This window comes from Cryphonectria parasitica, assembly GCF_011745365.1.
Source record: "Cryphonectria parasitica EP155 unplaced genomic scaffold M406scaffold_5, whole genome shotgun sequence".
In the NCBI taxonomy this organism is placed as follows: Eukaryota; Fungi; Ascomycota; class Sordariomycetes; order Diaporthales; family Cryphonectriaceae; genus Cryphonectria; species Cryphonectria parasitica.
Genome location: NW_024468913.1, coordinates 443,583 through 465,851, shown reverse-complemented (window position 1 = coordinate 465,851; position 22,269 = coordinate 443,583). Strand labels below are relative to the sequence as shown.

General features: G+C 55.1%; 9 protein-coding genes across 9 annotated transcripts; 6 read left to right on the top strand and 3 right to left on the bottom strand.

Moving 5' to 3' along the window:
* Positions 1-733: 733 nt before the first annotated feature.
* Positions 734-2,263, top strand: M406DRAFT_62540 (uncharacterized protein; the record flags this gene model as incomplete). Its single annotated transcript, XM_040924787.1, has 4 exons — positions 734-1,031; positions 1,104-1,599; positions 1,713-2,021; positions 2,092-2,263. 4 exons carry the CDS (start codon positions 734-736, stop codon positions 2,261-2,263), a joined length of 1,275 nt encoding a protein of 424 aa, XP_040775154.1.
* A 501-nt stretch (positions 2,264-2,764) lies between these two features.
* On the top strand, positions 2,765-3,934 carry M406DRAFT_277687 (Aldo/keto reductase). The gene is made up of 3 exons (XM_040918329.1): positions 2,765-2,833; positions 2,902-3,022; positions 3,098-3,934. Exons 1-3 carry the CDS (start codon positions 2,774-2,776, stop codon positions 3,823-3,825), a joined length of 909 nt encoding a protein of 302 aa, XP_040775153.1. The 5' UTR covers positions 2,765-2,773; the 3' UTR covers positions 3,826-3,934.
* A 468-nt stretch (positions 3,935-4,402) lies between these two features.
* On the top strand, positions 4,403-5,260 carry M406DRAFT_28334 (uncharacterized protein; the record flags this gene model as incomplete). The annotated part of the gene is made up of 2 exons (XM_040918509.1): positions 4,403-4,924; positions 5,033-5,260. Coding segments are annotated over 2 exons (750 nt in total), but the record flags the coding sequence as incomplete, so codon positions are not given.
* A 367-nt stretch (positions 5,261-5,627) lies between these two features.
* On the bottom strand, positions 5,628-6,437 carry M406DRAFT_330541 (uncharacterized protein; the record flags this gene model as incomplete). The annotated part of the gene is made up of 1 exon (XM_040920534.1): positions 5,628-6,437. One exon carries the CDS (start codon positions 6,435-6,437, stop codon positions 5,628-5,630), a length of 810 nt encoding a protein of 269 aa, XP_040775151.1.
* Positions 6,438-7,297: 860 nt separating this feature from the next.
* M406DRAFT_330540 (uncharacterized protein) lies at positions 7,298-9,378 on the top strand (the record flags this gene model as incomplete). The annotated part of the gene is made up of 4 exons (XM_040920533.1): positions 7,298-7,545; positions 7,756-8,964; positions 9,028-9,293; positions 9,362-9,378. The coding sequence occupies 4 exons, from the start codon at positions 7,298-7,300 to the stop codon at positions 9,376-9,378; spliced, it is 1,740 nt and encodes a 579-aa protein (XP_040775150.1).
* Positions 9,379-9,845: 467 nt separating this feature from the next.
* On the bottom strand, positions 9,846-10,847 carry M406DRAFT_339864 (uncharacterized protein; the record flags this gene model as incomplete). Its single annotated transcript, XM_040921494.1, has 1 exon — positions 9,846-10,847. The coding sequence occupies one exon, from the start codon at positions 10,845-10,847 to the stop codon at positions 9,846-9,848; it is 1,002 nt and encodes a 333-aa protein (XP_040775149.1).
* A 693-nt stretch (positions 10,848-11,540) lies between these two features.
* M406DRAFT_42071 (uncharacterized protein) lies at positions 11,541-15,581 on the bottom strand (the record flags this gene model as incomplete). Its single annotated transcript, XM_040924180.1, has 4 exons — positions 11,541-11,876; positions 11,943-14,397; positions 14,647-15,334; positions 15,449-15,581. Coding segments are annotated over 4 exons (3,612 nt in total), but the record flags the coding sequence as incomplete, so codon positions are not given.
* A 2,872-nt stretch (positions 15,582-18,453) lies between these two features.
* On the top strand, positions 18,454-19,704 carry M406DRAFT_107371 (uncharacterized protein; the record flags this gene model as incomplete). Its single annotated transcript, XM_040915235.1, has 1 exon — positions 18,454-19,704. The coding sequence occupies one exon, from the start codon at positions 18,454-18,456 to the stop codon at positions 19,651-19,653; it is 1,200 nt and encodes a 399-aa protein (XP_040775147.1). The 3' UTR covers positions 19,654-19,704.
* A 1,365-nt stretch (positions 19,705-21,069) lies between these two features.
* M406DRAFT_260008 (uncharacterized protein) lies at positions 21,070-22,137 on the top strand (the record flags this gene model as incomplete). The annotated part of the gene is made up of 1 exon (XM_040917331.1): positions 21,070-22,137. One exon carries the CDS (start codon positions 21,070-21,072, stop codon positions 22,135-22,137), a length of 1,068 nt encoding a protein of 355 aa, XP_040775146.1.
* Positions 22,138-22,269: the final 132 nt, after the last annotated feature.

Below are 22,269 nucleotides of genomic sequence, written 5' to 3'. Positions count from 1 at the left end.
AGGATTCAAAACGTCGACAATGTTAATAAAGCAACTTTTTCCATGCCAAACACAAAATGAAGGCAGGTGACCTGCAGTTTTATTTTTGAGGGACTTCTGTGCTGAAAGCCTCGTCGATGCTCATCATATTTTAGCCTCAAAAGGATGTCGTTAGGGCAAGGCCGCGCGCGCTCTACACGACTATTCATCGCACGTATCTACAGTATGTAACATTGAGTTTGGAGCAATTGAAATAGGAAACAAAGAATGCGGCTCGTCGTAGACCAACCCGAGTCATCTCGTCTTTAATCGGCGTAGATACTGCACTGCATAAGTGACTAATAACTGCTTGCAGAACGGGGCACAGGCATGATGGCCTGCTGAGCCCGTCACTGAATGGATCAATACTTAGCATATCTACCAGGATGCAGCCCTCGTCTCCATATATGAGAGGGGCATGAGGGGCGCTGTAGTAAAACGGAGAGTGTAGCTGCACGAGTCGTCGGGTGACTTGCCCCTCACGGCGCACGTAAGGCGCCCGGCGATACCATAGCATATGTATGGCGTAATATCCGTCCGGCATGACGCAGACCAGACACAAACTCAAGACGAGACAAGCACACATACATATATGTATAACAAACGTGCTATATATGATCATCCTCTGAAGAGAAACAAGTCGGAGCCATCAAAGTTTCTTTCGTGACATTATCAAACGCCCAGCTGGACAGTCCTTGGTAGTAGACAGAGCGACATGGCTACTGTAGCCGCTGTACATCCCGTCTCGGCCTCATTCCTGACGCCAACGGCTGCCGCGCCACCGGGCCAGCCGGACATCCAATATGCTCCAGACTATGAGAAGTACCAGGCTCGAGGAGCCCGGAGGTTGCAGACCGAAAAGCTCCCAACCTCAGTGCCAGAGGGATTCCCCGACCAGCTGACGGGAGACATGGTGTGGGAGGGTGAGACCTTGGCCGAGACATACGACTGGACCTATGTGCTCAAGGAAGACCAGCTGGCCGAGATAGATGAGGCTGTCCAGCATTTCAAGTGTAAGAGCAAATCTGCAATCAAATATCCATAAAGAGAAAGAAAGAAACATTCTGCTCACACACGCACCACAGCTCTCAACCTGCCCATCTCGCACGTCACCCAGGAGACCTTCCCCCTCCCCAATCTGCACGCCGAGCTGCGCCGCCTGTCGCACGAGCTGCACTTTGGCCACGGTTTCTTCGTCCTGCGCGGCGTGCGCGTAGACGACCACACCCGAGAGGAGAACGTCATCATCTACACGGGCCTGTCCGCCCACATCGCAGCCCAGCGCGGCCGCCAGGATCACAGGAGCCCTCTGGACGGCAGCCCTGCGGACGTGGTCCTCACGCACATCAAGGACCTGAGTTATCTGGCCGGCATGGAGGGTAAGATCGGCTCGCCGGCGTACACGACCGACAAGCAGGTCTTCCACACGGACTCGGGGGATATCGTGAGCCTGTTTGCGCTGGAGACGGCGGTCGAGGGCGGGGCGAGCAAGCTGGCGTCTACCTGGCGGGTGTATAACGAGCTGGCTTCGAAGAGGCCTGATCTCATACATACTCTGACTCAGCCTTGGGATATGGAGGTGTAAGACCTATGTTTCTCTTTCTTTCTTTCTTTCCTCTGATGGACTACACTGTCGAGTGTCTTGTTGGTTTCTTGCTGTGCTGATGATGGATGATCCGGTTGCCGTGTGCCAGATTCGAAAAGGACGCCAAACAGAAGTTCACCCCACGACCTCTCATGTTCCACCATCCGGCCACAGACAAGACCCCCGAGCGGGTCAGCCTGCAGTATGCACGCCGTTACTTTGTGGGCTTCGGCCAGCTGCCCCGAAATCCCGAGATCCCTCCCATCACCGAGGCCCAGGCCGAAGCTCTGGACGCGCTGCATTTCCTGGGCGACAAGTTCTGCGTCAATACGCACTTTGCCAAGGGCGATATCCAATATGTAAATAACGTTGCCCTGTTTCATGCCAGAGATGGGTTCGTTGACAGCAACGAAAAGCGGTAATTATGTCTCCTCTTTTTCCCCCTCTTCAATCAATACTGTTGAAAACATTCTGTATCTGATATAAAGCACAAGTCGACACCTACTCCGACTCTGGTTGCGGGACCCAGAATATGCGTGGAAGACGCCAGAGGCTATCCAGTGGAGGTGGGACCAAATCTATGGCGGGGTGACCCCCGAGAAGGAGATCTTGCCTTTGGAGCCATTTGTGCGGAGTGCGGGAAAAGGGCGCTCAGCTTGAGATGCCCAATCGAGACTGTGGCTATGCTGCACTCAAACAGAGTATGATTGTCCATTTTGCAGCGTTGACATCAGACTGCCTGTCTTTGGAAAAGCCAAAATATGTATTTGTCCTACTTAGATACATGAATTCTGTTTCATGTTTTGCCCAATTGTCACTCTGGCGGTGGGTGGGGAAATTCGTCCCATGAATGCCGAGATGCAGCGGGTAAAATCCGCTGAGGCGACATCAGGGTCGATCACGTCACCGGCAGACGTGCTTCATGTGCCCCATAGCGTCAACATCGAAATCAATCATCATTACGAAACACTTGCGTCAAATTAGGCTGCAAAGCTACTTGGTCGTCGGCATTGTGAACAGAATTACAGACAATTCTCGAGTTTCTTTCTTCTACGTGTAGCAATCATGATCTTGCGCGCCTCCGTCAATATTCTGCCAGCTCTCTTTGCGTCTGCTGTCGTTGCATTGCAGGCGCAACAGCAGCAGCAGCAGCCTCTGCAGGATGCAGTGATGGCCTCCCCCAAGGGCTTCCCAAGCCTGACCTTAAACGACGGCAACACAATTCCAGTGGTAAGTCTATGGGACACTTTGATACCACCTTACCAGTACCCTGCGCGATGTTAACGTGTGAGGCACAGGTCGCTTATGGGCTGGGCACTGCCAATGGCAAAAAAGGCCGCAAAGAGTTCGATGAGGGTCTGGTCAATATAACGGTGAAGGCCCTCAAAGCTGGCTTCACGCATCTCGACGGCGCTGAAGGTAAGTACACACCTGTAGTAAGGAATAGAAAAAGGCATGCAGCAGACAGTGCTGATTCCAGAACCCACCCCCCAGCCTACGGCAATGAAGCCGAGCTCGGAGCCGCCGTCAAGGCCTCGAGCGTCCCGCGCGAGGATCTCTTCATCACGACCAAGGCCACCGCAAGGGCAGACAAACCGCTCGAGGAGAACTTCTCTGCGTCCCTGGCCCGGCTCGGCCTGGACTACGTGGACCTGTACCTGATCCACTCGCCCTTCTTCACCACGGACCCCAAAATCCTGCAGGCCAAGTGGGCCGAGATGGAGGCGATCCGGGCCTCGGGAAGGGCCAAGTCGATCGGCGTGTCGAATTTCATCCAGGAGCATCTCGACGCCGTCCTCGAGACGGCCAAGGTCCCGCCTGCCATCAACCAGATCGAGTTCCATCCGTACCTCCAGCACGTCACGCAGGACCGTGGCGAGGACCTGCTGGGGTTCCAGGGGGAGAAGGGCATCGCTACCAGCGGGTATGGTGGCCTGACGGCCCTCACGAGAGCGGCACCTGGACCGGTCGATGGTGCGTATGCGGAGCTGGCGGACAAGTATGGCGTGACGGAGGGGGACGTGGCGCTGCGGTGGACGCTGGACAAGGGCGTGATTGCCATCACGACAAGTTCGAGGGAGGAGAGGCTGCAGGAGTATCTGGATAAGCTGCCTAGCTTCAGCCTTACCGAGGATGAGGTGAAAGAGATCTCGGATTTGGGACATAAGAAGCACTTCAGAGCATTCTGGAAGGGCCAGTTTGATGAGGATGACTGGAGGTAAAGAAGGAAAAGATTGTGCTACACAAGTGCGACTTGCTTGGAGCCAATGTTGACATATTGTGTCAATTCTGTTAAGCAAGTCTAGAAATTGAATTGAGTACTTATCTACGTATCGCTAGAGGTCTCGGGTCTTTGAATGCTTTCGAGAATATTGTTTCATTATCTTCAGGCTGAGACATTGAAAAAGTACTTATCAGGAACGGAGACAGCAGTATGAGATACTTGAAGAAAATGAGTTGAAAAGGCACAATTCAAATACGCACACATAGTAACATAAATATGTGATATGAATATACACACAAACATATCAAATTGTGGTCGTCGACAAGTATACTCGGCCAAGCTAGTCACACGGTGAAAGTACTTTAGGCATCACTCAAAGTAATGAAAACAACTAAGTAGTTCTCACTTGGCACCAGATCCACACTACCAACATCTCATCATTTCTACACTGCAAGCACCTCCAAACCTCATATACATGACTCTGACAATATACATCAAATCTTGACTTCATAATGGCCTCCTCAGATACCACCTCTCCTACACCAGCAATCCACATCATTCAGCCCAAAACCCACCCGCACACCCACACCGCCATCCTCCTCCACGGCCGCGGCAGCACAGCCAAAGAGTTCGCAGATGACCTCTTAACCCTACCACTCGCCAACGGCCAAACATTACCTGACAGGCTTCCCAGCTGGCGGCTGGTATTCCCCTCCGCCCGCGAGGTCTGGAGCCCCGTCTTCCAGGAATTCATCCCGGCATGGTTCGAGGACGCACCCTCCTCCTCCTCCTCCTCACTCGCTGACCCGACCTTGTCACTGCAGGAAGGGGAGGGCGCACACGACGAACACCACCTGCAGGCCAGCTCGCTCCAAGAGTCAGTGCGTCGCCTCAGCGGCATACTCGACGACGAGATTGCGCTGCTGGGTGGGGATGCGGGACGGGTTGCTCTCGTGGGGATCAGCCAGGGGGCGGCGGTTGGCTTGTGGACGCTGCTGGGGTCGGGCCGGGCTGACAGGGTACTTGGAGGGTTTGTTGGGGCGAGTGGGTGGTTGCCATTTGCAAAGGATGTCTCGCGGTCTTTGAATTTCTTCTCGGTGGGAAAGGAGGAGGAGGAGGAGGAAGAGGAGAACGAGAGGGATGAAGTGATAGAGGATAGAAAAAGGGCGGATGGGCTCGTTGAGAGCACGATAACTTTTTTGAAGGGCCTTCTTTCCCCTGCCTCAACGAGTTCAGGGAATGTACTCTCGACTCCGGTATTACTGTGTCATGGGACGGACGACGCCTATGTGGATATCGATCTAGGTAGGGCGGCGAGGGCAGTCCTCACCGGGCTAGGGATGAAAGTCGAGTGGAGAGAGTATTCTGGGGCTGAGCAGGAGGGCCATTGGTTTAAGGAGCCTGAGGAGATTGATGACGTTGTTAACTTTTTGTTGATGACGATGGATAGTTGAGCAGAGGAACATAGAACTGAGACGCATCATGTCGCTCTGGCCATTTCCTGCGCAACGATTCAAGCTGTCGACCAAAGAACAATTACTATATTGTCCTCGGCTGATGTCATATACTGCGACCAGGAGCTCATCGTGATAGACCAAAAACTTTCCAAGAGGGGCTTTACTCTCGACACAAAATGAGAACGACACTAAATAAAGTGCATTGAAAGTCGAGGCGCTGTACTAACACAAGATAAATACAGCATGAAAGAGAAATCTCAAGTCAAGCCGTCCTGGGCTTCAAATGACATCCACAGACTACTACATATTTGGCCAACCCCTCCTCCAGTGCACTTCCACTGTCTCAACTCTCTATACGAGCCCGCAGCGCAGGCCAAGCCGCCTTGAACCCAGGATGCAGCACCCTGTCCTCCACCTCATCCAGGGCCACCCACTCCAGAGCCAAGCTCTCGACATCGCCCAGCGGTATCATCGGCTCCCAAGGCCGACGCAGCTGCGCGATCACCGTCCAGTACTTCCAGCTCCCATGGTCCATCGACACCATCTCCCCGCGCAGCAAGACCAGCGGATCTTCGCCCTCGGCGCAACCCGACGGCAGGCTGACCTCCTCGCACGCCTCGCGCAGCGCCGCATGCGTCGGCGTCTCACCCGCGTCTAGTGCGCCTCCCGGGATCGCCCACGTGCCTTCGGACTGGCATCCGCGGCCGCGCTGCTGGAGAAGCACCCTGGGCGATTGCCCGGAAATGGCCGAGGATGAGGACGAGATGCGCACGAGGAGGACACCTGCCGCACCGTGTGCGCCCCAGTGCCGCTTATGGCAGCCTGGCTGAGTGCATCGGACGTAGCGGTCGCTGCTGGGCCACCATTGCTGCTGTTGCTGCTGCTGCTGCTGCTGCTGCTGCTGGTGAGCTCTGGTTCGATCTATCCGCGTGGTGGCGGCGAGGGCGCTGCTGCTGTTGCTGCCATGCCGGCCCTCTAGCGCTGATGTTCGATGTTCCTGGTTTCGGACGCCGACGCTGCTGAGATGGCTGCCCTGGACGACAGGCCCTGGGACGATTCGGCTTGGTCGTTTTGAAAGCGGAAGGGTCGTCTGCAGAGCACACAGGGTTGAATGGCAGGTGTGTTTTGATTTAGTAGCGAGAGGTACCATCATGTTCTGTCATCGCTGGCGCTCGAGGTGGGACTTTTTCGGGACGTTGGACTTCTTCGGGGAAGAGGGATCGGATGGTGAAGGTCCTCGGCTCACTACTGATTATAAGCATGACAAGACGCTAAAGCAACCACAGTGGCATGTAAGTAGGTATGTCTGCTGATTTTAAGCCGAAGTGTTGGCTAAAGTTACAACCGATTTCTCTCTGGTATAACTCCTTAGAATAAGCATGTGCTTGAATGCTCTTCGTGACAAGCAGGCTCCGGCTTCTCGTTTTACCATGTCTTAATGAGATATCGAGTCGAACGTCTGTCTGTATGGCAAGATGAAAGTGCCCGATAGCCACTATACCTATCGTGTGGTCCTGCAGCGGCCCCCAACCCCGACTGCGGCCCGCGGGAGGTTGGAGATTGAATGAATGAATGAAAGAGTAAGCAGGTTATGAGAGTGCTTGTCAGCATAGATAATAATCACACACAAGAGAGTGAAGTATTACCCTCACAATTAAGCTGCTCAATGCGTGGAGATGCGCAAGATAACTGGATTAAGTTATGCATGCTTGAGATGGGTCCAAACCTTGCGTGCCTCTTCAAACAAACAATATGCCTGAGTGCCTGCTGGATCCGCTGCGTCAATGTTGCGAGAGCCGAGCGCCGAGCGCCGAGCGCGCTGCAACCGGCTGCCTGCGAAGGCACCACGGGCCCAGGGGAGTAAGAGACGAGAAGACAGACAGACAGTGCAGGCGGACCAGCCAACATCCCTCGGACTGTCATTGTCTGTGATGAGACTCATTCACACTTAAAGCATCCTTCGCGTCGCGCCAGAGGACCAAGGGACGTACCCCAAGCTCTCGGCAGTCTGCCATGGACGAGATCGAGACTTCGACCTCGGTATCTGACAAGCCAGCACGCCGCCGCAACGGCCGGCTGCAGGCCTGCGAGCCATGTCGGAGGAGGAAGGTGTCGTGTGACCACGCGTATCCCGTGTGTAGGAGGTGCAGAGCTCGGAGCAATGCAGACAGCTGTGTATATCTCGCCCCGCAGCAGACGCCGCCGGGCAGCCGAAAGCCGACACCGCGACGGTTGAGCGAGGTCGCTGGGGCAAGAAGACAGTCAGTTGACCATGATTTGCTTGTGAGATTGACTCTAAAGATGTCGGCGTGGCTTGGGCGTGTTGCAAGGCAATGCTGTTTTGTTTTGTCTTGTTGCAGGTGCATTCGGGTTCTGCCTTCTTGGGTGACTCTGTATGGGTCATCAGTCGGAAAGCCGAAGCCTCTTCACGACACCACATTCCTCAGCACGATAAGCTGACCTCTCCATAGAAGCAATGGCCCACTTCCGCCCCAATCGATACATAATGGGATATCATCCACTGTCAATCCCCTACCGGACCCAACTGAGGCCCGTGGCCTCCCTTCGGAGACCAGCCCAGGCTATCTCGGCTTCACGAGCTTCTCGGCTGTGTATCAAGAGACCCAAAACAGCCTCTCCCTCGTACAGGGCGCAACCATCCTATCCCAAATGAGGACTCCCAGCTCATCAGATGCCGCTGAATCGAGCCGGACATCGGCCAACTTGACTCCCAGGACCCTCGAGACCTGCCTCGCGGTCCTTCGCCGCATCCCCGGCCATGACGTCTCTCTCTCCCTCTATAATAAGCACAGGAATCCCAATGACGGCTGGGTTCGTTTGGCCGGTCAACGCCTGGCCCGGTCACTCCATGAAGCTTTCGATAAAGAACTGCGCTCACGGAAAGCCTCCGACCTAGAGTCAATGGCCCAGGTCATCTCAAACAACACTGCCAAGCTCTGGTCCGAGGACGAGCCCGATCCTGACAAGTGGATAACATCCTTCTCCGGCCGCAACATGCGATGGGAGTGCATCGGCATCCTCTTCACATACTGGGGTCTCGCCGCCCTGGCCGATCATGCGCATCGGCCCGAACCCGGTAGGACGCTGGATGCAGTGGATCCCAGACGGATGACCCTGGTGTACCAGCACGCTGCACAGCTTTGCATTGACCTGTGCAAAGGCTGTGCGCCCAACAGTCTGCTCCTGTACCTCATGTACAAGGTAGCCATCCTGGAGTCCATGCTAAGTGGAGATGCCTCGCCCTCTTTCTGGGGGAAGTATGGCGAGGTTGTCGCGACTGCTACCTATTTGGGCCTGCACGCTATGCCACATGACAGTACATATATGCCGACCGCTTCGTCAGAGGCCAGAAGGCGGCTGATCTCACAGATCTTCGTCGTCGACAAGGTCGGTGCCTCGTTCTGTGGAAGGCCGCCTCTGATGAGCAGGAAGTATCTCCTGACGCCTCTACCTCTGGATATGAGTGACGAGGTACTCCTTTCTAGTCCCGAAGAAATTGCCAGAGAGGTCCAGAGACTTGACGAGCAGGGTTGGAACCGGAATGGCGACCACTACTCGACCACAATCATGCGCGCTAGGAGGCTACTGATGACTGTAAAGGAAGAGGTGATGGAGCTTGCCATGGGTCCTCCGATGTCTGCGTCAATCGAGGCCTTGCTGTGAGCTGCAACATGCCAGAGGAAGAGTTTTCGGGTAACTTGAACTGACTGCTGCCGTCTTAGGGACCTCAATATGCGCCAGTTGGCCCTGATTTCGGACCTACCAGGGACACTGCAGTACCGGTCTGAAGACGTGCGGAATCACAACGTCTCCGGCCCAGTACTATACACCAAGGTGCTCGTCCACCTCGAGAACCTGCAAAATCTGTTCTTCATCGACCGAATGCTTGTACAGCGAGGTCATGCTAGCCATGCCGACTTGCTGAGTGTCAGCTTTGAGATGGTCGCGACAACCCTGGTGTTCTGGACGCATATGGATCGCCTGGCCGGTATTCACGGGGATTATGAGTGGCTGGTAAGACCTAGCCGGCAACCTACCAATGATCCGAATCGGCAGGGGATCTCGTCAACTGACTTGGGACGTGATGTAGGTCATGGCATACGCCGCACCAGCTGGAGGAATACTATGCAATGAACTGCTCAATCCGATGTCGAACCCGAAGCCTGCACCTGGGGTCACCAAATCAGGCATCATCCAGCAACTGAGCCTACTCGTTGGCTTCTTAGACTGGGTCAGCCCAGGCGCCCCAAACGGTGATCTCTGCAATTCATGCAAAGCCGTCATCCGGCATGTTCTGGACCAGGCGCTCAACGGAGGTCCCACCAACGTATCGGATGGCACAGGGGTGGATCATTGTCTTGACCTCAGCCTTGACATTGGGGCGGACATGGGCGGCTTTTTCAATTTCGACCTCTTGGATACCTTTGACTGGCTGAGGCCTGAGGTGTCGTCGTGTCAGCAGAATGAGCATGCAGCGTAACATCTATAGATTGTGACAGAATAGTACAGAGGCATGGCATAGCCAGACGGCTGCCGCATGTCATGGCCCCAACAGTGGTACCGTCACCACTTGTGTCTCGCTCATGCTACCGCCCCTGAACGAATATGTAAAAGTCCAGCCAGAGCCGGCACCGGCATGCTCTCCTTTGTTGTTGACGACCACGATCCCAGTCGAGGCCTTGGGATACTTCTTGATCATGCGCTTCACCGCATCGTTAGCGGCTTCTTGAGGTGTCATGCCGCGCCGCATACTTTCCACTGCTTGGTAGCAAGGGAGAAATCGCATCATGATATCGCCATCGCCTGTCGCTCCACATCCGCCAACGTCGTCGTCAACGTAGGAACCGGATCCCGCAATAGGCCCGTCACCGACGCGTCCGGGGATCTTGTGCACTGCACCATTGGTCGACGTACCAGATGCCATCGTCCCATCTTCGTGAATGGCAATTATTGAGATGGTATCATGGGACATGCCGTCCGATGTCACGTACTCATCTGACCGCCTCCGCAGCTCCATCTCCGTCACGTCCAAGCTCTCGATCGATTCCCAGGGCGTATAAGGCCCACAATGCCTTTCCGGGTCTGGTACCACTGGCCCAGCACGGTAATTTGGCTGGCATGCCGCTGCCCGCCACGCGGCACACCGTGCAAGACTCTCCTCTGTCGTGAGGGACTCTTCCACGAATCCTCCAAAGTCCACGGCAAAACGCGTCGCCAGGTCGCCAGACAGCATGGAGTGTTGCGTGTAGTCAAGTACCAGCCTTGCGACGCCGATGGCGTCCCGCACGCGCCTGAGACCAGCGACTGCGCCAGTATTCAATGTCGTGCCGTCCATGATCAGTGCATCCAGGGTGGTCTCGCAGTTCTCATCTGGAGATCCACCGAACCCGACACTGCCGTCGCATTGCTTCTTTTCACAGGTGGCGCAACCGATCTGGACGGCGTCGAGAGCCGAGGTATTATTATGAGGTGTGACAGTGAGTGCCTCGAAGGCTGCGTCTGTGGCTGCTGTGAAGGGACCGCCCCAGGTGTTGATGACCATGGGGAGGCCAGGAGAAGAGATAGCTTTTGTAGTAGACACGAACAAGCTCAGCATGGCGTGGAAGGCGACCACCCTGGCCCAGCCACGACAGCGGTGGTGCATGGCAGTAGAAGTTGCCCTGTGAAGAAGGCGAGGAGGGGGCTGACAAGCCCTGGGAGCTGTGAACGATCCGTGTCTCGATTTCTTCTTATCATAGATGCTGGGGACTTGTTCACAGCAAGCTGATTGCTCAAGGTTTCTAGGTTCGTCATTGGTGATGTGAGTCAATAAGGCGACAAAACATTTGCGGAAGTCGCGTATGAGAGTGGTGCTCAACCTCAAGCTCACAGTGCACACACACAGTTATCACAGACGGAAACCGGTATAATTCGCACTGTCCCTTTAAATACTGAAGCGGAGGAGGAAGGGTGCAACAACACGGGTACGTCTTATTATGGTATACATAGAGCAGGTGCTCAGCTATCTACACTTCCCCAAGTTGCCATGTAGTAGCAAGTGGTCATCCTGCCAAATCCTGCGAGTAGAATACACACTTCACGCCGCACGTGATGCCCGTCATGTTTGGCCTTTCCCTACCCACTCAACATCCATCTCTTTTCCCAAAGTCTTGTAGAGCCAAAGCGTAGCTTGGTCCAGTTCCAACTCCACTTGATGTCCTATGATCCATATCGTCACTTCTTGTTCATAGATTCCTCACCCCAGCCCAAGAGTCTCGAGGGCTTCTGTCAACCTCTTCAAGGTCACGGGCCTAGTCAGGAACATATCAATTCCACTAGCAACAGCGTCCTCCTGGATACCTGCGCCTGCCAGGCCTGTGAGAGCAATAATGGGCGTTTGTTTCAGTCGTCTCGTTCGTTCGTACTGTCGAATCCTTCTCGCGGACTCAAGACCGTCCATCGTGGGCATCGATATGTCGGTCAGGATGCAGCAATAATCTGACGGCGCCTGGGAGTACAGTGTCAGAGACTCCAGCCCGTTGATGGCTGTGACATGTGCGAGCTTCAGCTTTTTCATATACGCCGAGAGAATCTGGACAACAAACTCAAGTCAGCTATTGGTCTCGTATCAATTTGCCCACTCTGTTGCGGGCCTCACCTTCAGGTTGATGGCGTTGTCATCGGCGATGAGAACGGCTCGGCCCTTCTCTGCACCTTCAGATAGCTTAGTCTCTGACGGAGCTGCCGGGCTGACAATCGGGCCTGGATCCTCTGGGGGCGTTGGCAACGCAGGTGTCTTGAGCCCCATTGACTGTGTTGCGACTATGCTCTCACTCATCTGCTGGGCCATCATCATGTCTTGGACGATTTCAGCCGCCTGTGTGGAAGGGGCCGGCACTGTGGTATTGGACTCTTGTTTCTCTGCACCACGGATCGGCAGCACCTCAGCCGAGGGATTGTTATGCACAAGGCCATTGTGTTCCTCCTTGGCTTTCCACATATCGAGCAGGTGAACCAGACCCTTTTCAAGCTTCCGAGGCCCCAAAGGCTGTGATAAGAACGCAAAGGTTCGAATCCGAGTGGCAGCATCAGGAAGACTGCGCGAGAAGTTTCTCACGGCCACAGACACCTCGCAGACAAACAACACTGGGCACGGGGCCCGTGCTGCAATCCTCTCCGCGTCTTGAAAAGACAACGTCCAATCGTGGTGGATGATGAAATCAGGCTGCACAGTGCGTGCTTCAGCCTCCGACAAGATCTGCATCTGCAGCCAGTTGCGACATGTGTTCTGCAAGACATGCGCCTGAGACTCCAGAAGCTTTCCTAACTCCTCAATGCCGTGGACAACCGGTCGTGCTTCGGGAGACGGCAGACTATCGAAGCCACGGAGCTGTACTTTGAGCCCCTTCAGGGCTTGCATGTGCCCTCCATGACCCGTGACATCTGTTGCTGAGGCGTCATCACCAGCGGCAGGAAGCGGTAACGACACCGTAATCGTGGTCCCTCGGCCAATCTGGCTGGCTACCTTGACCTCTCCCCCCAGATTTACGGCAATCTGCCTCACCAAGCTCAGTCCGAGTCCAGTTCCCGGTGCGAAATGATCCTCCTGGCAGAACGGGGTGAAAAGATGGTTCTTGAGGTAGTCGTCACTGATTCCCTTGCCCGAATCTGCCACAGTCAGCAGCACCGTATCAGGTGAGCCATCTTCATATGGTTTAGCTGTTTCCTGGGCCAGGCTAATCTTGATGAATCCGGACTTTGTGAATTTGAGGGAATTCCCGAACAGGTTCATGACGATCCTTCGGAAAGCTCCCGGGTGGGTAAGGAAGCGCCACGATGCGGAAGGCTCAATGTCAAGATAGATCTGGACGCGGTCTTTGGCGGACTCGCCCAGCAATGACGGGACGCTGCGTGATGCAGACAGCTCGCCATAACTTCGGTAAGCTGTCACATCCTGTGCAGCACGAGGGCCTGACAGCCGCTCATGGCTGAAGCCCGCCAAAACGCTCTCTACGACCTCCTCGACGAGACAGTCCAGTTCGACTGGGAGGATCTGCGACTTGGCCTTCTCCTGAACCGATCTCTCCTCGGGTTGCACGCCCACCTTTCCGAGCAAGGTGTCTTTCTTGTCGCTCTCGATAAAACTATTGATCTTGCTGTAATCGAGCAAGTGATTGATGGTATCAACCAGCGTCTTGCCCGAGGTCTCAATGATGTTGAGAACATTTTGTTGAACAGCATCTAGTTTACTGTCATGCAGAAGCTCCACGGCGCCAACCAGACCATGGAGAGGACTCCGCAGCTCATGGCTGATGGAGCCCAAGATGTTGCTCTTTACGGTCTCATCGGCCTTGGTATTGAGCCGATAGATCTCAGCCATGATGATCAGACCAAAGACACGGAGGAAGTTCAGCGTTACATCTGTGGTAAACACTCGTGTTGGGCTCTTCATCCAGATAAATCCGCCTGCAGCCCAGCGTTTCTTCTGCCCGTCCCAGAGAGGTACCATGACCACACTTCGTGCCCCCGGAAACAGATGAATGATCGATTCAGCTGCATTCCACCGCTGCCGCCGTATCGTGGGTACACTGTGCAGTTCAGCATTTGCCCCCATAGAACTTTCTCCAAGATCTGTATCGTCATGCAAGTCCTGTCGTAAGCCAGAGGCATTCTGCTTTGGCGTCTCTTGATCATGGGCGATAGAGTGCTGCAGTGTCTGCCCATTGGCCTCAAAATTGAAGATGCGACCATGCGGGTATTTCTTGAGCAGCCTTTGCAACGTCCGATCACGCAGGCCCTCGAAATGCCACGGCACGCCGTCCCCTGCGATGCTCGAACCATGTGGCATTGCATAGCCGAGCACATTGCAAAAGGCTTCTCTGTTCGCTAGTGGCGGTGTCTGTGTGGTCGAGTCGTCGTCGTTGCTAAGGTAGTTGAGGTTCTCCATGCCTACGACCGACACTTTTCGCTCGCTGTGCGGGCCCACCAACCCGCCAAATGATCGCACCGTGGCATCGAGAAACAACACCCCGTCGACTTCGAGGGACTGCTGAACTATGTTGGCGGCTTTTGCGAAAACACGTCCAGTTTCTGCCAGCTGAAGATCGGCCGTGCTGACCTGTGAAAGTGCAGCGGGCCGGGGGCTGATGTCTCCTGATTGCTGTGATCCTGGTCGCGGGGTCGAGCACTGCGACGAGTCTTCGGTCATAAACGACAGGGAGTGCCTGAAGGTCTTCATCTCCGTAGCAGGAGCAGCAGGAGCAGCAGGAGCAGCAGTGGTATCAGTAGTGATAGTAGTAGTAGTAGTAGTAGTAGTAGTAGTAGTAGTAGCCTCCATCCGCGGGCTGCCTCCAGCGAGAGACGGCGGATCTTTCAAGGGCGGCGTAGAGACGAAGGTGCGTGGCGAGAGAAGCGACTCGTCCGATGCACGGCTACCGCCACTGAGGCTCTTGAGTAGAGTTTCTGGCCTCTTGGCTGGCATCGTTGGTTTCGAGGCCTTCCTGCCGCCAGGCGCCAAAGCCGCCTGGTTGATCAGTTTCGTCAACCGCCTGTTGGAGTAGCCAGAGCCACGGTTCGCTGGAGCCGCAAGCGATTCCATCCCCTCAACAAAATTGCCCATTCCTCGGATCATCCTTTCTGATCGCTGAATCCGGCCATGTGACATCCTGCATTCGAGATACCCCATGACGGTCTGCGAGATGTCCTGCATGAAGCTGATTTCGTCGCTGCTCAGGCCGTGCGGACGAGGTTCGGTGTCGAACACACAATACACGCCAATGTTCATTCCATGAGGTCCGGGTGTCCGGATGGGAACGCCCGCATAGAAACGGTTGAAGGGCGAATTGCAGATATACGGTCGATCGGAGAAGCGATGATCGGCTCCCAGGTCCGGCACGACTGAGACAGGAAGCTCGTCAGACAGAGGAGCTGCCGAGTCCATCGCCGGCATGTGGCCGCCTGGGGCTCCAGGCGCGATGAGCACATGCTCGCAGATGCCATGGGCGCGTGGTATTGCTGTGCCGCAGAGCCAGAGATTGTTGCCAGTATGTTCTCCTCCGTCCTTGTCTTGACCAGCGGCTGCTGCGTTACGGTCTGCACCGTTTTGCCCTGTTGACGAGACATCGCTGGCAGGTGTCTCCTTGGCCTTCCCAACCGGTCTGGTACTCGCACGCAAGGGCGACGTTCGAGTAGCTTCGGCGACGATGTGCTGGCGGTCCCGGTCGAATAGCGATATCAGGGCCCTCGAGACGTTCAACCTATAAACGCCGAGCTGTGCATATGCGGTGAGGCTCTGGTCGGTCGACGAGACGAGGGTGCTGGGGGCAATCGGGTCATGCGGGTCATTGAGTGCTGTGGACGTCCAGCCGAGGTCGTCATATCTAGGTTTGAAAACCGTGCGTTGTCAGGTCAGTCCAATTGGGGCCGCAGCTGAGCTCTGCAGGGGCCGGCCATGCTGCCAATCGAGATCACCGACAAACGTACCTGAATGTCTCCCTCTCGCGGATGTTTTCTATCGCAATAGATGCATGTGGTGCCTTGGCCATGGGAGTAGCGACTGCTGCCGACGTGTTTGTCTCTTTAACGTCCATTAGCCCTTGGAGTTCAGCGCCTCGCGTGTGCTGTGGCCTGCCATGGAACACAGCCGACAACAGTACCAGTGGCACACAACCAGAGGAAGGAGGCTCTCGCAGAAGGTCGGTTGGTGGGCAGCGAGAATCAACAACAACATGAACACGACGACGGTCAGCGTCGTCAGCGACGAGTGAGGCGATCAGTCGATTTTCAGTCAGTAAATAATACTTTTTGGACTTAAAGGAAGTTTTCCAAGTCGGCCCAGGGAGCAGATGGCATACCAGAGACAACCCTCCCCTGCCACGGGCGCCGTGCCATAACCTGCTCTCCCCAACGCACGGACTCGGGGCTCCCTAGGAATCCAAGGGCCTGGGACCCCCCCTGGCTGGAGCACCCCCTGCCGCCCTGCGGATGGAGACTCTTGACCCACTAGATCGATCGCCTTATCGCTTGCCACTTTTCCCGCCGTAGCTGCCACATATGCTTGTGAGGGGCACCGGTTAGGCGGGATTGGCGGGGCTCACAAAGCCACTCCCATCTCAAAAGCCCAGACCCCGCCACGCATGGTCCAAACCGGTCCTACAGTGAGCGAAAAGTACAGTATGACTTGTTGAAACCTGGCAGAATACCTTGTGTTGCGTGGACGGTAAACCCGAGACTGCTCACACAGCACAGCTGGCGACAAAAACTTCACACCTTGCTAAAAGCTCTCATGCTCATCGTCTTTTCATCTAGGTCAGATGGTCCCATGGCATCGTCCCATGGTGTCGGCCCATTCCAGTCGTCCTATGGGGTCGTCCCAAGGTATCGTCCTATGAGCATCCTCCAAAATGGTTCCCGCTGCTTAGAGCCAAGCTAATCAGGCGCCCTTTCTTCGTGGGGTTTTGGACCGCGTCCTAGAACGCCAACAAAGCTGTTGTGGCTTGCCAGCCGATTGAGGGGTTGGTTGCTGAATGCAGCGGAAACGAAAGCGGGTGGCGCTGGCTAGAACTGGGCCTATGACTGTGCCCCCAGGCATCGTCGACAGAATGCTTTGTTGTCCCTAAGCTGCAACGCCAAACGCGACCCGGACTGAGTTGGCATTTTGTCCTCCAACCCAGAGAGATGTGCGAGGCTTCAGGACAGGAGTACAGGGTCACTTGAGGCGCCTCCTTCTCCGTCGCTTGCGCCTTGATTGGAGACACCTGCTTGTCCAACCAATATTGTCGTACAGTGTATCTCACAAGAAACGCCATTTTGAACGTTATGAGGCGACCTTTTTCCCTTAGCTCGCCCCTATACCGGCAAGCCCTCGCCACTCATGTCGGCCAAAGTCCTGAAGGTTGCCTTTAACACTGGCTTTCTTCGCACCCCATTGGCACCACCTTCTGAGGCAGGCTTGGTCGCCATTGAATCCTGCCTCAATGGTTAGATTCCCTGTTCACAACAATCTCAAAGATCTCAAAACAATTTCGGCCACCGCCTCTCTCTCTCTCTACCCGGCCAAAATCATGTTTCGGTCGCTGCGATTTGGGTCTTTCCAAAAGCAGATATATGCGAGCCAAAGTGGACAGAGATTCCTTGCTTTCTGGTCTCAAGATGATGCTTAGGTTCTGAGGTACCTTCCCTCGAGCCATTGTCCCCGACGTGGTCTGGGGCGTTGGATCATCCACCAAGTCCCAGGCCAACATGACGACCTGCGATGGACTTCATTGACGGCTTGAAGGCCAAGCCAGTGACGACATGCAACGGCCACAGCGCCTAGGGTCCGCTCCCTTTGGTTCTTCCCCTTTGAGGACAGGAAACGTGGGTGGGGAGTTTCCACCGTGGAAAGAAGCACCGTCAGAATGGCAGAGAACAAGCCGTCTACTGCACAGGCGTTAATAGCACACATATAAGCAGCCGAGGAGCTTGCAGGGACAGGCGAGGAAAGGGATTCAAAAGCACCTCCTGGCAATCAAGTCTCGTGAGCAAAAGCCTGCAGGGGGCTCAGCATACGCAGGCCACGAAAACTGGTCTTCTACTCCTGGAGGCTGCTGACCGTTTACCGCCCCTCTCTGTATCTGAGACATGCCGTGATTTTGTTCATGACGCTCTTACAGCATAGCCAGACCATCGTGCTGTACATTGCTTCTGTTGAACGCAGTAGTCGGCAATGGTGACAAGTAGGGCTTACGAAGAGGCGCATCTGTTGGGCGTTAATCGAGAGGACAAGATTGATGCAGCCTGCAAAAGCAACATCAGACGTCGCACAAGATATGAAGCGCGTGTTTTGGCCATGCAAAGCTAACGTACTGGGATATCACCGTGACATTGGAGATCCCGCCTAAGACGGCTTAGATTGTATGCATCTTCCCCAACAAAACTCGCAGATTATCAAGTTGTTGATTTGGCCTAACAAACGGCGTCACTTGGGGTTTAGCAGTACATCTCTCCCCCGCACGCTCCCTTGCTTCCATACCGAGATAGAAGATCTTGGTGACGGAGGTTCTCTCTGGTCTGATTGAAACGTGGAAAATGCAACCAAGTCTGCAGGCTCAGTCGTCCCTCATTTTGACCTTATTATTGATCAGATGAGAGAGAAGCAAAAGATCAGAGAGAATAAGAACAGGGAAAAGATGGCCTCCGAATGCAGCTCACAGACCGAGAAAGACACTTCCGTGCCTCCAAAGCAGGAGAATACCTTCTTGCTGTTCCCATTCCTACCCAAAGAGTTACGTCTGCAAATCTGGGAACTTGCGATTCCTCGTGAGCGTCTCATCCAGATCATCGTACGGCTCCATCAAGGCGAGAGGTATGATCTTGCCGCCTCGGAGCCGCGGTACACCAAGAAGAACGCCCTTGGAAACACCATCAGCGGCGAGCTCTACTGCACCACGGTGCGGAGCGTCAGGCTCTTGAGCAAGTTCATGCGCGTGAGCAAAGAGGCGAGGGCTGCGGCCCTCAGCGTCAATCGTATTCACATACCCGTCTATCTCAAGGGCGACAGCTTCACCGAGAAGACGATGCTATATCTCAACCCTGAACACGACGTACTCCACCTCAGGGCCGACTCGCCGGTGCACAAGACCCTGCTCGACTTCCTCTGGGACCTCAAGGCATATGACCCGAAAGGCGTGGGCCTGCGCAAGCTCGCTGTCGACCTGGGCGCGTTCTGCGACAACGACCTGCGCCTCCTCAAGGAGCCGGACCTCCCCCTCTTCCGCCACCGGACAATCCTGCGCGAGACCCTCGCCCAGCTGGAACAGGTATGGTTCCTGCATCTCCAGTGCCATCCCACCAATTCCCTCCTGGCCAGGGCGGCAAGGGTCTTGCGAGGCTCGGCAGACGGGAACCTGCCCTTGCCCATCGCCGGCACGACAGCATCCTTTGAGCGTCTGGGTGCGGGCCCAGGGGTCGGGGAGGACAAGGCGCTCGAGGCCGTGAACATGGGCTCTGTCGACCCGCGCGAACTCCTCCTGCGCTGGCGGCGCTTCGTCAGGGCCTGGGTGCCGGACTACGAGGCCCTGAAGACTGACTACCGGCTGTTCATACCGGCGTGGGCCTTTGATGATGATAATGATGAAGAGCAGCGGAATGCGCCGCACCTATGGCGTGAGCCGGTTGGCTCTCGAGGAGATCTGCCGTCTTGGGCTACTGGGAAGGAAGGGGGTTGGCCGCGGCCTAAGAAGGGACAGGCTTTTGGCTTTTGGCTTTTCCCTGTGGAAGCTGCTGGTGAAATAGGGGAGAGCGACGACTTGGCTGCCATGACCACGCGGGCTGGTTTCAAGGTGAACTTGAGCCACTTCCCACGAACCTTAGCTGTCTTTACGGCTTGAGATAAAGAGAGAGAAGCATGTAAAGTTGAGATCACTTGTTGCTATGTTGAGCATGGTCTTCTGTGTTGTTACCAATTATCAGTCTTTGTGTTGTCGTAGGATTTCTCTGTGACGGAGATGCTGAAGAGCAGATCATGTTCAATCCCATTCGAGCTTCAATTAAGACATGTGAGTTGCATTGAGTTGTCCGTCTCTTCATAATATCGAGGAATAGGTTGGCGGCATCTTCGTTTACTTTGTTTATCATAGTACTTTGTTCCTACTGAAGATGATGTCATAATTTCTGCTTTAGAACGTACAGTAATTAATTATACCATACGAGTTTTAGTTTGGTCGATCTTCTTAACATACGGTTAAGAGTCTTCGGTTTCGCAAAAGAAGGTGGCACAATTGGCTGTGCTGGACGCCATTGTAGTGTTCTGGCAGAAGAAGCGTGACTTATGCGACGACGATCATCACGAAGAAGGATGCCGAGGGAGATGATTCTGATCGACACAATCCTTACTACTAGACTGACGCTTGTGATGATTCTCAACTTCTCCCCAGGAATTCATGTCTGTGCGCCAGGCGGGCTGGCGGGCAACAGGTGAGGTCCCACATTAAGTATAAGTTGGACTCGCACTCGCGACAGGGGTCACCAACTCTATCCCCGGGTTTTCTCCTGAAGAGGAATCATGGGCCGTCGACGCGTGCACATGCAGCCGCGGTTCTGGTGCTGATCTGATAGGCAGTCAGTCTTCAGCGTCGTGGGTCTTGGGGTCTTGGCCCAAATGAGGAGTCAATGCTGTTATCCAAGACGGGCCATGTTCCCCCTCATCCGCGAGTGATGCAATGCCAGGGTAGTATCGGACATTAATTGGGCTCTTCTGAGTGGTTGAGTTGAGTCCCCCTTCCTTCTTAATTATCTTGTTATTATCCTGCGACGCATCTACTTTTGCATACGCATCAGCCTCCTCCACTTCCTCCTCCACTTCTTCTCGGTGGCCATCGTCCTGCCGACCAGAAGTTTACAACATTAGGCGTAGAGCCCAGATGGTGGGCTCTTAGGCTCCGATCATAATGCTCGCACCGCAAAAGCATGTTACCTTCGCCGTCCTCGGTGTTTTGGTTGTCTGGTTTGTCTATCTAGGGGGCTACTCGACCTCCCTGACGTCTGCAACCTCAAAGACACTGTTCGAGTCCTCCCCATCATCAACAGCCAGCAAGTCGAATGGTCTCGCCGTGCCCCCACACGTGCAGACATACTATGATCAGATATTCTCGCCCCAGCCCGCCAGCGAATATGACTTCCCAGGTCTCCAGGCAGCCTGCGCAAGGACGGAATGGAAGGACGAGAACAAGGACGTCTACCTAAAGTGTGGTGGCATCATGGCCGGCATGACATCCATCATCTCGCAGGTCAAGGTCTGCTTCAAGATGGCCATCGATGCAGGCGTCCACATGGTGGTCCCCGCCATGCCCCTCCGCGACAGCGACGACCTCCTCAACTTCAACCTCCTCAACGACAGCGCGTACATGGACTACGACGCCTGGTTCGACCAGCAACACCTCATCTCGGCCATGACCCGTGCCTGTCCGCAAATGAAACTCCGGTCGCCTGCCGAGGAGGACTCGCCCTCCATGCCCGTCGCCCACAGGTGGGAGGTGGACATCGGCTCTGCCCCTGGCTTCCGCATGCTCAGCGGGTACTTCTGGGTCGGGCGCCCGTTCAAGGCCTGGTTCGAGGAGGAACTGAGGCGCCAGCGCTTTCTCGACCACATCGCGACCCCACAGCTGGGCGACGATGGTGGAGTTGGTGGAGGTGCTGCTGCTGCTGCTGCTGCTGACAGTGAACGCGGCGCGACTATCATCACCATCGCCTCGCAGTTTCTCGTCTTTCGCATTACCGACGACGCCACGGGCCGCGATCTGGCGCTGTGGAACGACCTGTCCGCCCTCGTCCGGTTCAAGGAGGCCCCGCGCGCCATCGCCCACGAGGTACTGTCTTTGATCAAGCGGCCCTACATTGGCGTTCACTTCCGCACCGAGAGGGACAACATCTGGTCGTCGTTTGAGAACCAGCTCCGGGTCGACCTGGACGCGCTGGATCAGATCTGGGCGCAGTACGGGTCTCCTGGACAGGAGAAGCCGCTGATTGTCCTGGCCTGTGGGGATGAGTCGCAGATCCAGCGGTTTGCGGACGCGGCGGCGCTACGAGGGTGGAAAACGACGTCGAAATACGACATTGCAAAGGATGACCCGGAGACGTTGAGGCAGCTGAGGCATCTGCCGTTTGATTTCCAGGGCGCGGTCGACATGGCGATCATGTTGAGGAGTTACTTCTTTCTGGGGATCACGGGTAGTGCGCTGAGCAGCACCGTGGCGAATATGAGGGACAGCACTGGTAGATATAGAGGGAGTAGTCTGTTTTACGCGGATGATGGGGATGCCAGGACGCATTTGTTTAATGACGGCGACGCTTCTGCGTATCCGTGCTGCTTATAAAGTTGGAGTGCATTCGGTCAATGACCAAGCCAAGATGATCATGACCTTAATTACAGCCTAGAAAGAGATAAGGGTGGCTATTGTGAATTGAAGATAAGCAAAACACTATTTGATTTTGCAGACGCCTTAAGA

Coding starts and splice junctions, on each gene's coding strand:
- M406DRAFT_277687 (XM_040918329.1), top strand. CDS start 2,774: ATGGCCTCCCCCAAGGGCTTCCCAAGCCTGACCTTAAACGACGGCAAC. Junction 2,834..2,901: donor ACGGCAACACAATTCCAGTG/GTAAGTCTATGG, acceptor TGTGAGGCACAG/GTCGCTTATGGGCTGGGCAC. Junction 3,023..3,097: donor GCATCTCGACGGCGCTGAAG/GTAAGTACACAC, acceptor CCCACCCCCCAG/CCTACGGCAATGAAGCCGAG.